Source organism: Ranitomeya variabilis, chromosome 3 (assembly GCF_051348905.1).
Source record: "Ranitomeya variabilis isolate aRanVar5 chromosome 3, aRanVar5.hap1, whole genome shotgun sequence".
In the NCBI taxonomy this organism is placed as follows: Eukaryota; Metazoa; Chordata; class Amphibia; order Anura; family Dendrobatidae; genus Ranitomeya; species Ranitomeya variabilis.
The window spans coordinates 199466433-199482178 of NC_135234.1; the positions used below are offsets into that span (position 1 = coordinate 199466433).

General features: G+C 43.7%; 1 protein-coding gene across 3 annotated transcripts in view; it reads left to right on the forward strand.

The window, feature by feature from the left end:
• LOC143815608 (bile acid receptor-like) overlaps window positions 1-15746 on the forward strand; it is a 210884-nt gene that overhangs the window by 171170 nt on the left and 23968 nt on the right. For all 3 annotated transcript variants that reach the window (XM_077294986.1, XM_077294984.1, XM_077294987.1), the window contains 2 exons: window positions 5781-6143; window positions 15305-15445. In XM_077294986.1, coding sequence (XP_077151101.1) covers window positions 5781-6143; window positions 15305-15445 — 504 coding nt within the window. The remainder of the gene's footprint in view (window positions 1-5780; window positions 6144-15304; window positions 15446-15746) is intronic.

A 15746-nucleotide genomic window follows, 5' to 3' on the forward strand; every position in this document is an offset into this window, starting at 1 on the left:
TATGGGGCCATAATGTTTGTGCAGCACTATATAGGACAAGTGTCTGTATAGAGCATCTTATGGGGCCATAACGTTTGTGCAGCACTATATGGGGCAAGTGCTTGTATGGAGCATCTTATGGGGCCATAACGTTTGTGCAGCACTATATGGGGCAAGTGCCTGTATGGAGCATCTATGGGGCCATAACATTTGTGCAGCACTATATGGGGCAAGTGTCTGTATAGAGCATCTATGGGGCCATAACTTTTGTGCAGCACTATAACTGGGCAAGTGTCTGTATGGAGCATCTTATTGGGCAATAACGTTTGTGCAGCACTATATGGGGCAAGTGTCTGTATAGAGCATCTATGGGGCCATAACTTTTGTGCAGCACTATAACTGGGCAAGTGTCTGTATGGAGCATCTTATTGGGCAATAACGTTTGTGCAGCACTATATGGGACAAGTGCCTGTATGGAGCATCTATGGGGCCATAACGTTTGTGCAGCACTATATGGGACAAGTGCCTGTATGGAGCATCTATGGGGCCATAACGTTTGTGCAGCACTATATGGGGCAAGTATCTGTATGGGGCCATAATCGTTTGTGCAGCACTATATGGGGCAAGTGTCTGGATGGAGTATCTTACGGGGCCATAACGTTTGTGCAGCATTATATGGGGCAAATGTCTGTATGGAGCATCTTATGGGGCCATAATTAAAGTTTGTGCAGCACTATACGGGGCAAATGTCTCTATGGAGCATCTTATGGGGCCATAATCAAAGTTTCTGCAGCACTATATGGGGCAAATATCTTTATGGAGCATCTTATGGGGCCATAATCAACGTTTCTGCAGCACTATGTTGGGCAAATATGTCTATGGAGCATCTTATGGGGCCATTATTAACCTTTATGAAGGATTATATGGGGCTCCTGATTCAATATGGATATTCAAAAACACTTAACCTACTGATGTCTCAATTAATTTTACTTTTATTGGTATCTATTTTAACATTATGGGGATTCAGGAATGTACCTTGGCTTGGTCATACAGTTTCAATAGAGTTAAGGTTCAAATCGGGGAGGTTTGGGGGAGGTTTGGGGGGGCGCCAAACTGATCCTTTGCCCCGGGTGCAGGAAAGGCTAGATACACCTCTGCCCCCATAGAATATACTGTAGCCCCCTCATAAGGCATAATGCAGCTCCCCTCATATAGTATGATGCAGCCCCGATAGAATAATGCAGCCCCACATATAATATAATGCAGCCCCTCTACAGAATATAAAATGTAACCCCCTCATAAGGCATAGAATATATTGTAGCCCCTTCATAGGCCATAATGCAGCTCCCCTCATATAGTATAATGTAGCCCCCTGAGAGAATAATGCAGCCCCCCACATAATTATAATGGAGCCCCCTCATAGGGTATAATGCAGCCCAATGAAAAGGTATAATGCAGCCCCCCTCCACCACCATCATTGTTCTCCACCCCCTTCATTGCCTTCTCACCCACCACCTCCATCATTGCCTCCTCCCCACCACCATTGTCCTTTCCACCACTACCATCTTTGTCCTTTACACCACAACAATCATTGCTTTCTCCCCCACCACCCCATCATTGCCCATTCCACCACCTCCATCATTGCCTCCACCACCACCATCATAATTGTCCTTTTTACCACAACCATCATTGCCTTCTCCCCCACCACCCCATCATAGCCCATTCCACCACCTCCATCATTGCCTCCCCTACCACCATCATCATTGCCTCCCCCACCACCATTGCCTCCTGCACCACCATCATTGCCTCCACCACCACCATCATTGCCTCCCCCATCACCACCATCATTGCCTCCCCCCACCACCATCAACATCATTGCCTCCCCCACCACCCCATCATTGCCCATTCCACCACCTCCATCATTGCCTCCCCCACCACCATCAGCATTGCCTCCACAACCATCATCATTGCCTCCCCCATCACCACCATCATTGCCTCCACCACCACCATCAGCATTGCCTCCACAACCATCATCATTGCCTCCCCCATCACCACCATTATTGCCTCCCCCACCACCATCATTGCCTCGCTTCACCACCACCATCGCCTCCCCCCACCACCTCCATCATTGCATTCCCCCACCACTCACACTCAACACCACTATCACACATACAGTACCACATGCAGACAGCAATGCACGCCTCTCTCACACACACACACACAAAGCACCACACCACACCACATACACACACAGCCGCACAAATGCAGGCAGGCAGAGACACACACACAGCACCCACTCACCTCTCCACACGTTCACAGCAGTCGCAGCACATCCCAGCAGCTTCCTCTCTGAAGCAGCTACACTGAATGATGACGTCATCCAGCTGCTCTGAGTCAGACAGGAAGTGCCGGACAGGCAGGCAGGAAGGAGGATGGCGTTGGATCCCTGCAGCTCCGGTCCCAAGCTGCAGGGATCACAATCAGGGTTTGCCGCCCTTTAGGGGTCCACCTCTGGGGCCCCGATTCAGCAGCACCTGTGGGCAGTGTTAGCCTCAACCTAAGGCTAATGCTGCCTGCTATTAAAGTGAAATGGTATTCATTCCTCTCCATGCCCATGGGGGCATGGGGAAGCATGAATATTCATTTCTCTTTAGCAGCGGCGACAGGTTCCTGTCTCCAGCTGCTGCTCTCTGGCACCGGGAGGGCCCCCCTTGACTCAGGGGCCCCATAGCAGCTGGGTGTGCTGCTATTAGCGACAAGCCACTGGCAGGGGGGCCCCTTGAGCAGTGGGGGCCCTAGGAAGCTGCTGGCCAATATGCCAGCAAGTGTCAATGCTTGGGCCCACCGGAGAATCCTCCGATTCTCTGGTGGGCCAGTACGACCCTGGGTGTGACGTGAAAATGAAGAGGTGTGATTGCAAAATGAGAGGAGTGAGGGGAAAATAGTGGAGTAATCGGAAAATTCCAGGTGTGAGGTCAAAATGACAGCTGTTGGGTGGAAAATGAGATGAGTGAGGGGGAAAATGAGAGGAGTGAGAGGGAAAATGAGAGATGTAAGGGGGAAATGAGAGGATGTTGCATAATTTGGTTGCAGAAGAAACTTGTGAGAGTAGATTATATGGGGTAATTCAACTTTTATCTACACAGAACATGAGGTACATGCATCAGCTTCTTAATAAAGCATAACAGGAAGTCTAAAAGGCCTTTTTACCAAAGAGAAAGTGAAACCAAAGTGCAACAAGTATATGCATTACATTAACCTAAGCATATAACAGCAACAACATCGCCGTCAGAAAAGTGTAAACTCCTCCTGCACACAAATAAGTCTGTATCTGTTGCATATCTGCCAACAGAGGCATGATGGAAAAATGAGAGAAATGAAGTGCTATAACTAACCACAGTTAGTTACTATGCCCGGTGACGCCGGGCTCTTCAGCTAGTAAAATATAAAGCAGTTTTTTAATTTAACAAAACTGTCCTATTATTTGGTGTCTAAAGCTCATGCATGAACTATGTCTCTGGACTAACAAAAAATTCTATGTAGTCTGAGCCTTCAATCATATTCTTTTCAACTTGTCCCCTACTTATTGCTAACTAATAGTCAATAGGTTAGCAAGGGACAGATGGAAATGAGTATTATCACAGGATCAGACTGAACAAGCTTTTCTTGTTGCTATGGCATCACATAGGCCTTCATAGGCACTGTAAACACATTACAACAGAAAATAAATATTGCTTTAAATATTATTATATTTTTTATACACCTTTATAAGTGTGTGTTTGAAATGTAGGCATCATAAACTATATTTTGATAATTTCAGGCAGGTAGTTTTTTTTATTTAATATGTTACTTATTTTATTTTTATTTCACACTACTTTGTACATTTCTATTTTGACAGATATTTATCATTATTTTAAAATTGTTGCAAAAATGTTCAGATTTCCTTTTTTACCCATTTCCTTATTTTGAAAGATTATTTATATTCCAATGTGGCTTATAAATATAATATAAATATATACTGTATACAGTACATCATATGTTTGTAAAATCCACATGCAACTTGAGAATCTTTTGTGTTCAGATTATTTTACTTAAATGTATTTTTATTGCTTTTGTCCATGTCCTTAATCTCTCAGATAGATTCAATACTTAGAGACAGGCTCGGACTGGCCTACCGGAGAACCGGAGGATTCTCCGGTGGGCCCAGGCACTGACACCTGCTGGCATACTGGCCAGCAGCTGCCTAGGGCCCCCACTGCTCCAGAGGTCCCTTGCCAGTGGCTATAGGGCCCCTGAGTCAAGGGGGCCAGTCCTGTGCCAGTAGCAGCAGCTGGAGACAGGATTCTGCCCCCGCTGCTAAAGCAAAATGAATATTCACGCTTCCCCACGCCCGTATGGGCGTGGAGAGGCGTAAATACCATTTCTCTTTAATAGCGGGCAGCGTTAGCCGCAGGGTGCAGCTAACACTGCCCACATGTAAAGCCGCACCACACACACACACTCACAAAGTACCGCACACCCACACACACACACAGCACCGCACACATACAAACACGCAGGCACACAGACTCACAGAGCAGCTCATCTCCCAGCATCCTGCTTCCTGTCTGAGACAGCCCAGCTGGATGACGTCATCATCCAGCGTGCTGCTGTCTCAGTGAGAAAGCTTCCAGGAATCCAGCGAGGAAGAGGCTGCTGGGATGAGCTGCTGCATGTGTGTGCCTGCTTGTGTGTATGCCTGCGTGTGTGTGTGCCTGCATGAGTGAGTGTGTGTGTGATGAGCTGCTGCTGCGGTGAGCTGTGTGTGTGGTGGTGAAGGACAATGATATTGGTGGGGGGAGACAATGATGGAGGTGATGGGCAATGATGGTGGTGGTGGAGAGGCAATGATGGAGGTGATGGGAGGCAATGATGGAAGTGATGGGCAATGATGGTGGGTGCGACAATGATGGAGATGATAGGCAATCATGGTGAGGGAGGGAATGATGGAGGTGATGGGCAATGAGGGTGAGGGGAGGCAATGATGGAAGTGATGGGCAATGATGGTATGGGAGGCAATGATGGAGGTGATAGGCAATGATGGTGGGGAGGCAATGATGGAGGTGATGGGGGTGGAGAGGGGCTGCATTATACTTTATGAGAGGACTACATTATATTCTGGGGGGACTGCATTATTCTCAGGGAACTACATTATATAATGGGGGGCTACATCATACTATGTGAAGGGGCTACAGTATACTCTATGTGGGGGCTGCATTATATTCTGCGGTGGGGCTGCATTCTCTGAGTTGACTACATTATATTCTGTGGTGGCTGCATTATATATACTATATGAGGGGGCTGCATTATACCCTATGAGGGTGCTACATTATATTCTATGGTGGGGACTGCGTTATACCTGAGGGAGTTGCATTATATTTTCTGGGGTGCTGCATTATATTCTATGAGAGGAGCCTGCATTATATTTTATGAGGGGGCTAAATTATATTCTGTGAGGGGGCTACAACAACCCTTGCTACATAATTAAGACGTGAACTACCTTATATTATACCCTGATATTAGCGCTTTTTACCGCACAATTGGTGGTCTTGCATCTATTTCTATGTAGCTACATAGTGGGCCCCACAAATGATTTTCTCTGGTGGACCCAAGGTGCTCCAGTCTGACCCTGCTTAGAGACCAATAACATTGCTTCAATGATGGATAGAAAGTTGTGGGCAGAAATTTAAGTTTGGCCATTCCCTGCCTGTTCAGCACAGAAAGCAATACATTGCTAAATGTTTCTTTGTTTGTTTTCACAGACGTTCTGCCAGATCACATTAATTATCAACTTCCAGATTCAGACTTCCAGGTGACCCCGTACTGTCAGTATACAAATGTGCCTTATTCTCCTGTGTTGCAATCCCCAACGTCACAATGCCATTACAGTGCATACAGTTTGGAGACCTCCTACAGTGATGGGCAATATGTCCTTAGCACATGTGACATGGGTAAACCACCCTCAAACATCACGCATTGCGTGGAGGAGATGTATCCTGCTGTAAAAAGGACAAGAATTAGTCATTCTACCATTCGGATGAAGGGTCATGAAGAACTTTGTGTCGTTTGTGGAGATAAGGCTTCTGGGTATCACTATAATGCGCTTACTTGTGAAGGTTGTAAAGGTCAGTAAAATACTAGATTGTGTTCTTCTAATACTAGTCACATGTATGTCCATGACAAACAATTTAACAACGTTATATGATCATATATTTCAATCATGGAAATTCTTTGAAACATAATTAAATCCAATACATGCAGTGCACCATTTGTTGCACCAAAAGTAGCAATTAAAAAAAGAAAAGGTAATTGTAAAAGAGTCTGTCACCCCAGGATGCTAACTAAATCACTAATACAGATATATAAAGGGGCTTCGGTCCACTCTTGGTGTAGTCAAGAACCCAATACATTGGAACTTCTCTTCAATTGTCACGCTGAGCATTGTCGTATCTTGATTAACAAAGCTCAAGAGAGCGCTGCCTGAACCATGCAGCTACGCTGACATGGCAGTATTGCTAGCTCTCACTTCTGGATCCTGTCTGCAGCACAGTACCTAGCAGCAGCAGCAGAAAGGAGCCAGTAATTATACTATGTGAGCGCTGCTGCAGTGTCCGCGCTGAGGTGCTGTACCGCTGATTATCACATCTTGATTGACAGTGCTAAACTCAATCAGTTTCACTGTATCTCCACATAGACACTGCAGCATTGACATCGGGTCATTACTGGCTCCTCTCTGCGGTCACTATTCAGTACTGTACCTCAGACAGGAGCCAACAGTGAGAACCAGCAATTACACTATGTAAGCATGGGTGCAGCGTTCAGACAATCAAGATATGACTAATTCTACCGTATGTAAATTAAAGGGGAACAACGGTGCACTGAGCTGCTGGAAACTCCAAGGGTGTGTAAAGTACTGTAAAGCGGTAGTTGCGACCAAGTTGCTGTCCGGTGCTGTGCTGTGGCATTTTACAGACAAGGGGTGTCCCAGTCCCAGTGTGCTGTAGGGTGAGGGGTGTATCACACTCACTTGTGGGCTGCAGGCCTCCGCTGCCTCCACTCTTCCGTTCTCAGGAGCCGCTGCACATACTGCATAGGACAACAGGTTCTTTGCAACAGTCAAACTTTTACTAAACAGTCCAAGTTCATCAGGTGGGCACAGATGGGATAGGGCACAGCAATGCACAGTTCCTTCCTCCTAAGCACAACTCTTCTTCTGTTCTGCCATAAGCTCATTCTGGAATATCCCCAAGACTCCATCAGCCTCAGGGATTCGTTGTCCACTTTGGCAGTTCACATGGATCCGACCACCTGCCCCTCATGTAACTATATGTCTACCGACCTCGTGATGTCCGAAGGCCAGACTCTCTCCATAGTATCTGGCCCGAACCCTAGACTCCAGCCTCTATTGGAATGTCCATCAGGGATCTCCATTTGGCCGCCCACAGCCCTGAATGTTTGGCACATGCTGCCCCCAGCAACCCATCACCCCACCTGAACAGGAACTCACCTCCACACTTCACTGGCTAACACTGAACTCCCTCTAATCAGGAAGTGCCCCTCTCAGTGTAAGGGAGATGGACTATGTTCCTCCTGAAGACATCAATGCTGCTGCGTTATAGAATGTGAATAATGATTTGTTCCTGATATGTTTACTTGTGATAACAATTATTAATTTCTCTTTAGGCTGTAGTCCTAACTCACGATCACAAGATGTCACTGTCTAGAACTAGGTAAAAAGTTAAGCGGGTATTCCCATTTTCAAGCCATCTCCTATGTAGTATGTGTAATAATATTAGCAAATACCTCCAATTACAAATGTAGTATAGTTTTTCTGACTCACTATGTCTCTTTCCTCATGTGCAGGAATTGCAGGACCTTAGGTATCCATGGTAATTATTATTACACCTGCTACATATTGGGATAGGATTTTGCAGATTGGAATGCCCCTTTAAGCTTTGGTAGCAACAGTGGAACAGAGACAGTGCGAAGGATAAGGCCAGTCCATTGTGGGGAGGAGATTTGGGAATCTCCGGTTAGTGTGAAGAATAGGAAGTAGTGTTCAGTTAGTAAGTGGTTTGGACAAGGATAGAAGCAAGGACACCCCTCTGGTCTAAGTAATCCCCATGAGAGTGTGTTTGAAAGAGGAGAACAGAGAAGCAGAGAATGAACTACTAAAGAAAGGTGATTGAGTGGTGACTGTGGAATACCTCTAGCAGGTGAGTTGGGGAAGGGAACTTTGGGCCAGCAACTTTGTTAGAGTGCGTGCGGAACTCCAGGAATGAAAAGTGTCAGCCAAGTACTGTTAACTGTGGTCCCGAGAAGAGACAATGCAGCGAAGCTGGGGGCACATACAGTAAAGAAGTTAGACATAGGCTCTTCATTTATGTGATTCCTGAAAAGTGGGCGGAAGATAGTGAGTACAGGAAAGAGTATCTAAAGTGTCATAGCTGTCTAGGAAGCTTGCCATAACTCTGCTAGTGAGATGTTTCCTCAACTGTGTGCTTAAAATATTTGTTGAAGACATGCGACTGCTCTGTCACCCAAAGAAAGATGTCTTCATCTCCTGCTGTGCTTTGTTGATAAATAAAACGAACAGTAAAGTTGAACTTGTTTTTATACACTTTTGTGGTCTCCCTTTTGTGGGGTCGCAGGGAATCATGGCTATGCTAAGTGCTGCAAACCAGAGGAGTCAGGAGGTGTCCACAGTCACAACAGCAGCAAACACACATCCAAAATAGGCCCCTGTTTCCTGCGGCGGTGTCAGACTCAAGACACTTGCCCATGGCTACCACTCTGGGTACCTTTACATCAGCACTAGTGCCCACTCACAGGGCTAATCCTAACGTAAACCATTTCCTATCTACTTGATAACCTGTTCTATATCCTGTGCTATATTCTATGCTGTCCTAAGCTTACCCTTATTCCATATTTGCATTATGCATTAACACTTTATATCCTGTAAAACACCATAGTAGATTATATCACATTACGCGTCTGTTGTCTTCAGGGGTAGGAACAGGGTAAGACAGTCTACATCCCTACAAGTGCACCAAAGTCTCTCATTTGCATACAAATAACAAATTTTAATACCAAAAGTCTATCTACATTTAGGATTTTTATAGGGGCAAAGTCCTCCACATACCCGTATAAATAGTTTAGTTAGCATTTGGGGGTGACAGACTCTTTTAAAAATAGCTGTCTATTTATTGTCATTTTTATTTAAATCGCGCCGACATATTTTGCAGCAGTTTACAATTTGAACAGTTTGATGTTTTCCACCCTAGAAATGATTTCTGATATGTGCTGGTTAAAATTGATGATCCAGTATATAGAGTCACAACATTATTAGATAGTAGCTGAAGATTTGGGTTAACTGCTGATACATCAGTATTTTTAAATAGATTTTAAGAGGAGCTGGACTTTACATGCTTCCCAACATGTACAGCTCTAGCAAAAATTAAGAGACCACTGCAAAATTTTTAGTTTGTCTGATTTTTCTCTTTATAGTTATATTTTTTAGTAAAATGTAAATTGTTCTTTTATTCTATAAACTACTGACAACATGTCTCCGAAGTTCCAGCTTGATTCATACGTCCTTCACAAAGAACAACCTGCTCAATTCCAGCCTTGCTGAAGCATCCAAGATCATCACTGATCCTCCACCAAATTTCACAGTGGGTGCAAGACACTGTGGCTTGTACGCCTGTCCAGGTCTCCGTCTAACTATTAGACGACCAGGTGTTGATCTGGGGATGCTTCAGCAAGGCTGGAATTGAGCAGGTTAATCTTTGCGAAGAACGTATGAATCAAACTGCATAGAAGGTTATCCTGGAAAAACAGTAGATTCCTTCTGCTCAGGCAATATTCCCCAACTCTGAGGACTGTTTTTTCCAGCAGGACAATGTGCCATGCCACACAGCTAGGTCAATCAAGATGTGGATGAAGGACCACCACATCATATTTCTGTTATGGCCAGCCCAATCTCCAGACCTGAATCCCAGTGAAAACCTCTGGAATGCAATCAAGAGGAAGATGGATAGTCAGAAGCCATCAATCAAAGAAGAACTGCTTAAATTTTTGTACCAGGAGTGGCATAAGGTCACCCAAAAGCAGTGTGAAAGCCTGATGGAAAGCATGGGAAGAAAGCTGTGATTAAAAATCATGGTTATTCCACAAAATATTGATTTCTGAACTCTTCCTGAGTTAAAACATTAGCATTGTTGTTTCTAAATGATTGTGAACTTGTGTTTTTTTTGCATTATTTGAGGTCCTACAAGCAATGCATATTTTTGTTATTTTGACCATTTCTCATTTTCAGAACATAAATACAAAATGTAGTGCTTGGTACTTCGGAGACATGTTGTCAGTAGTTTATAGAATAAAAGAACAAGTTACATTTTACTCAAAAATATACCTATAAAGAGAAAAATCAGACAAACTGAAAATTTTGCAGTAGTCTCTTAATTTTTGCCAAGAGCTGTATGTTAGTATTAGCCTACGCTGACTTGGTTTGGACAGAATATGTTGTTGTTGTCAGCTTTGTATTATGAGCTGACATGAAAGGGAATCTGTCAACCCAAAATTCGTATATGAGATAAGGCCACCGGCATCAGGGGCTTATCTACAGCATTCTGTAATGCTGTAGATAAGCCCCCGATGTAACCTGAAAGGTAAGAAAAACAAGTTATATTATACTCACCCAGGGGCGGTCCTGCTGCGGTCCGGGTCCGATGGGTGTCACGGTCCGGGTCCAGCGCCTTCTATCTTCATACGATGACATCCTCTTCTTGTCTTCCTGCTGCAGCTTCGGCGCAGGCGTACTTTGCCTGCCCTGTTAAGGGCAGAGCAAAGTACTGCAGTGCGCAGGCGCCGGGCCTCTCTGACCTTTCCCGGAACCTTTCTATTCTATTCTGGAGGGTCATAGTCCGTGTGCTGTGTGATTTTTTTTTTTCTCGCACCCAGTGACTTGCATTGGTGAGTCTCATCCGATATACGAGGCCACTCTCAGTATGCTGCGATTGTTTATTCTGTCCAATCTGAACTGAGAAAAAAAACACAGATGCACACAATCATTGAACAACATTAGTCAAAGTGCAATCCGATTTTTTATCGGATTGCACTCGTCCATTTTAAAGATAGATCAGTATGAGCCCTAAGACTTTGTGCACACTATGCGCTTTTGGTGAACTTTTGACACTGCTGTATTTTTGCTGCATCAATTAAACAGCATCTTATTGTTCCAGCAAAGTGGATGGGATTTATAGAATTTTCATCCCCACTGTGCTTTTTTTATGCAGCGTCAACTAACCTGATGTGCGTGTTTCAAATCAGCAACATGTCAGTTTCTCTTGCGGTTACAATGAGTGTTATGTGCAGATTTTCACCAAACAAAACACATGTAATCAGCACACGACTTTTTCAATAAACTTTTGCCAAAGCAAAATACTAGGATCATAACATACCAAAAAAAGAGAAAAACCACAGCATAAAAAAACACACTCAAAAACACAATGAAACAAAACTGCATGGGGGACGCTCAGAATGGCATCATGGGCCACATGTGACCACCATGCCACAGGTTGTACACCCCTGCTCTAGAAATGAAGCTTCGTTGTGGCTATGTGCACGCAGCGTCTTTTAACCCCTTTCTGACCTCGGATGGGATAGTACGTCCAAGGTCAGAAGCTGTTTTGAACAGCTGACATGTGCCCGTAATAGCTGCGGGCAGAATCGCGATCTGCCCGCGCCTATTAACTAGTTAAATGCCACTGTCAAACGCAGACAGCGGCATTTAACTACCGCTTCTGGCCGGGCGGCCGGAAATGATCGCATCGCCGACCCCCGTCACATGATCGGAGGTCGGCGATGCTTCAGAATAGTAACCATAGAGGTCCTTGAGTCCTCTATGGTTACTGATCCCCGGCAGCTGTGAGCGCCACCCTGTGGTCGGCGCTCACAGCACACCTGCATTTCTGCTACATAGCAGCAAACTTCAGATCGCTGCTATGTAGCAGAGCCGATTGCATTGCAAAAGTAAAAAATAAAATGAAATGAATAAAAAAAATATAAAAGTTTAAATCACCCCCCTTTCGCCCCAATCAAAATAAATCAATAAAAAAAACAAACCTACACATATTTGGTATCGCCGCGTTCAGAATCGCCCGATCTATCAATAAAAATAAAGCATTAACCTGATCGCTAAACAGCGTAGCGAGAAAAAAATTGCATTAAAATGCAATAACAGGCAATCAAAAGAACGTATCTGCACCAAAATGCTATCATTAAAAACGCCAGCTCGGCACGCAAAAGATAAGCCCTCAACCGACCCCAGATCATGAAAAATGGAGACGCTAGTAGTATCGGAAAATGGCGCAATTTTTTTATTTTTTTTTTAGCAAAGTTTGGAATTTTTTTTCACCACTTAGATAAAAAATAACCTAGTCATGTTAGGTGTCTATGAACTCGTACTGACCTGAAGAATCATAATGGCAGGTCAGTTTTAGCATTTAGTGAACCTAGCAAAAAAGCCAAGCAAAAAACAAGTGTGGGATTGCACTTTTTTTGCAATTTCACCGCACTTGGAATTTTTTTCCCGTTTTCTAGTACACAACATGGTAAAACCAATGATGTCGTTCAAAAGTACAACTCATCCCGTAAAAAATAAGCCCTCACATGGCCAAATTGACGGAAAAATTAAAAAGTTACGGCTCTGGGAAGGAGGGGAGCGAAAAACGAACACGGAAAAACCCAAGGTCATGAAGGGGTTAAACTCAGGTTTAATTTTTCAGGCAGAAGACATATCAGGAAACTGTCAGTTTTAGCCACCGGCAGTCTTTTGGTAGGCTTTCCCATGGTTTTTGTGTAATCTTTTTTACTGTTGATTTGTGGTCGTTTTTTCACTTCAATGAATAATAAAGAAACCACTAGGTTTTTTTTTGAGCAATAACAATAGTAAAATGTTCCAAATTATGTCCAGTCATCTTTTGAGCTCCTTTTGAGCTTTACTATTGATTTATATAGTGAATGGATATTTCACTTTTTAAATAGAGATGAATATATTTACTCTTTTGAATGCTTTTTGATAATTTTTTTCATGCGATTTCTGTGGTGTAATCCACATGAAAAAGACATTGTGTGCACACACCCAATCATTGACTAAGGGCAGAGACAGACTGATGTATTTCTCGTCCGAGAATCTCATTGCATCACACTGCACACACTGACCTGGCATCTCTCCTGACCTGAGGAAGGCAGTATGATGTATTTCTATGCAGCTGTCAAGCTCAGGTCAGGAGAGCCAACAGCCAGTGCGATTTTACGATGCGATTCTCGCTCGAGAAATAGGGCAGTCTGTCTCTGCTCTTAGAGTAGAAATCCTGTATACTTTGAAGAACTGAAAAACAAAGTAAGTTAGAAGATAGCATAATAAAAAATACATATATGCTGAAACCTGAAAAGGCCACTATAATGGTTTTGTCAGATCAAACATCAGAAATGTGAAATGAACTCCTATATGCACAAAATAAACCTAGTTACCGTAAATCATTTTATTGAAAGCAGCTATAAAAGCATTTGGAAACGTACTAAACGTTTTATTTACATACAGTGCCTACAAGTAGTATTCAACCCCCTGCAGATTTAGCAGGTTTAATAAGATGCAAATAAGTTAGAGCCTTCAAATTTCAAACAAGAGCAGGATTTATTAACAGATGCATAAATCTTACAAACCAAAAAGTTTTGTTGCTCAGTTAAATTTTTATAAATTTTAAACATAAAAGTGTGGGTCAATTATTATTCAACCCCTAGGTTTAATATTTTGTGGAATAACCTTTGTTTGCAATTACAGCTAATAATCGTCTTTTATAATACCTGATCAGGCTGGCACAGGTCTCTGGAGTTATCTTGGCCCACTCCTCCATGCAGATCTTCTCCAAGTTATCTAGGTTCTTTGGGTGTCTCATGTGGACTTTAATCTTGAGCTCCTTCCACAAGTTTTCAATTGGGTTAAGGTCAGGAGACTGACTAGGCCACTGCAACACCTTGATTTTTTGCCTCTTGAACCAGGCCTTGGTTTTCTTGGCTGTGTGCTTTGGGTTGTTGTCTTGTTGGAAGATGAAATGACGACCCATCCTAAGATCCTTGATGGAGGAGCGGAGGTTCTTGGCCAAAATCTCCAGGTAGGCCGTGCTATCCATCTTCCCATGGATGCGGACCAGATGGCCAGGCCCCTTGGCTGAGAAACAGCCCCACAGCATGATGCTGCCACCACCATGCTTGACTGTAGGGATGGTATTCTTGGGGTCGTATGCAGTGCCATCCAGTCTCCAAACCTCACGTGTGTGGTTGGCACCAAAGATCTCGATCTTGGTCTCATCAGACCAGAGAACCTTGAACCAGTCAGTCTCAGAGTCCTCCAAGTGATCATGAGCAAACTGTAGACGAGCCTTGACATGATGCTTTGAAAGTAAAGGTACCTTACGGGCTCGTCTGGAACGGAGACCATTGCGGTGGAGTACGTTACTTATGGTATTGACTGAAACCAATGTCCCCACTGCCATGAGATCTTCCCGGAGCTCCTTCCTTGTTGTCCTTGGGTTAGCCTTGACTCTTCGGACAAGCCTGGCCTCGGCACGGGAGGAAACTTTCAAAGGCTGTCCAGGCCGTGGAAGGCTAACAGTAGTTCCATAAGCCTTCCACTTCCGGATGATGCTCCCAACAGTGGAGACAGGTAGGCCCAACTCCTTGGAAAGGGTTTTGTACCCCTTGCCAGCCTTGTGACCCTCCACGATCTTGTCTCTGATGGCCTTGGAATGCTCCTTTGTCTTTCCCATGTTGACCATGTATGAGTGCTGTTCACAAGTTTGGGGAGGGTCTTAAATAGTCAGAAAAGGCTGGAAAAAGATAATTAATCCAAACATGTGAAGCTCATTGTTCTTTGTGCCTGAACTACTTCTTAATACTTTAGGGGAACCAAACAGAATTCTGGGGGGTTGAGGGATTGAATAATAAATGACCCTCTGAAAAAACTTTTCACAATCTAAAAAACAAACAAACAAAGAAATAACATTCTTTTTTGCTGCAGTGCATTTCACACTTCCAGGCTGATCTACAGTCCAAATGTCACAATGCCAAGTTAATTCCAAATGTGTAAACCTGCTAAATCTGCAGGGGGTTGAATACTACTTGTAGGCACTGTACAATTGTAATCTCTATTAACAGCAAGAAGAATATTTATTGTTTATTTCATACATGATTAAATTATATAATATTTTATCATATTTTACAGGTTTTTTTCGTCGTAGCATTACCAAAAATGCTGTGTATAGGTGTAAGAATGGTGGTCATTGTGAGATGGACATGTACATGAGGAGGAAGTGTCAGGAGTGTCGGCTTAAGAAGTGTAAGGCTGTTGGCATGCTTGCAGAATGTAAGTTTAGTATAATTCACTTATAATTAACATACTTTTTTTGAGAACCTACAGTTGTATCCTCCCCTAACTTATTTCTTAACTTGACATGTACAGTCTCGTAAAACTAAGATCAAATAATATGAGCTGATATGAGGTGCCCCACAGCTGTCACTACCACATATGAAAGCGCCATAGTGTTCTGCTGTATGCTGTTTTAAGTCCAGCTTCTGCCAAGCTTCTAATGACTAATTGGTGGGAGGTAGGGTTGAGCGACTTTTGCTTTTTCAGGATCGAGTTGGGTTTTGTGAAACCCGACCTT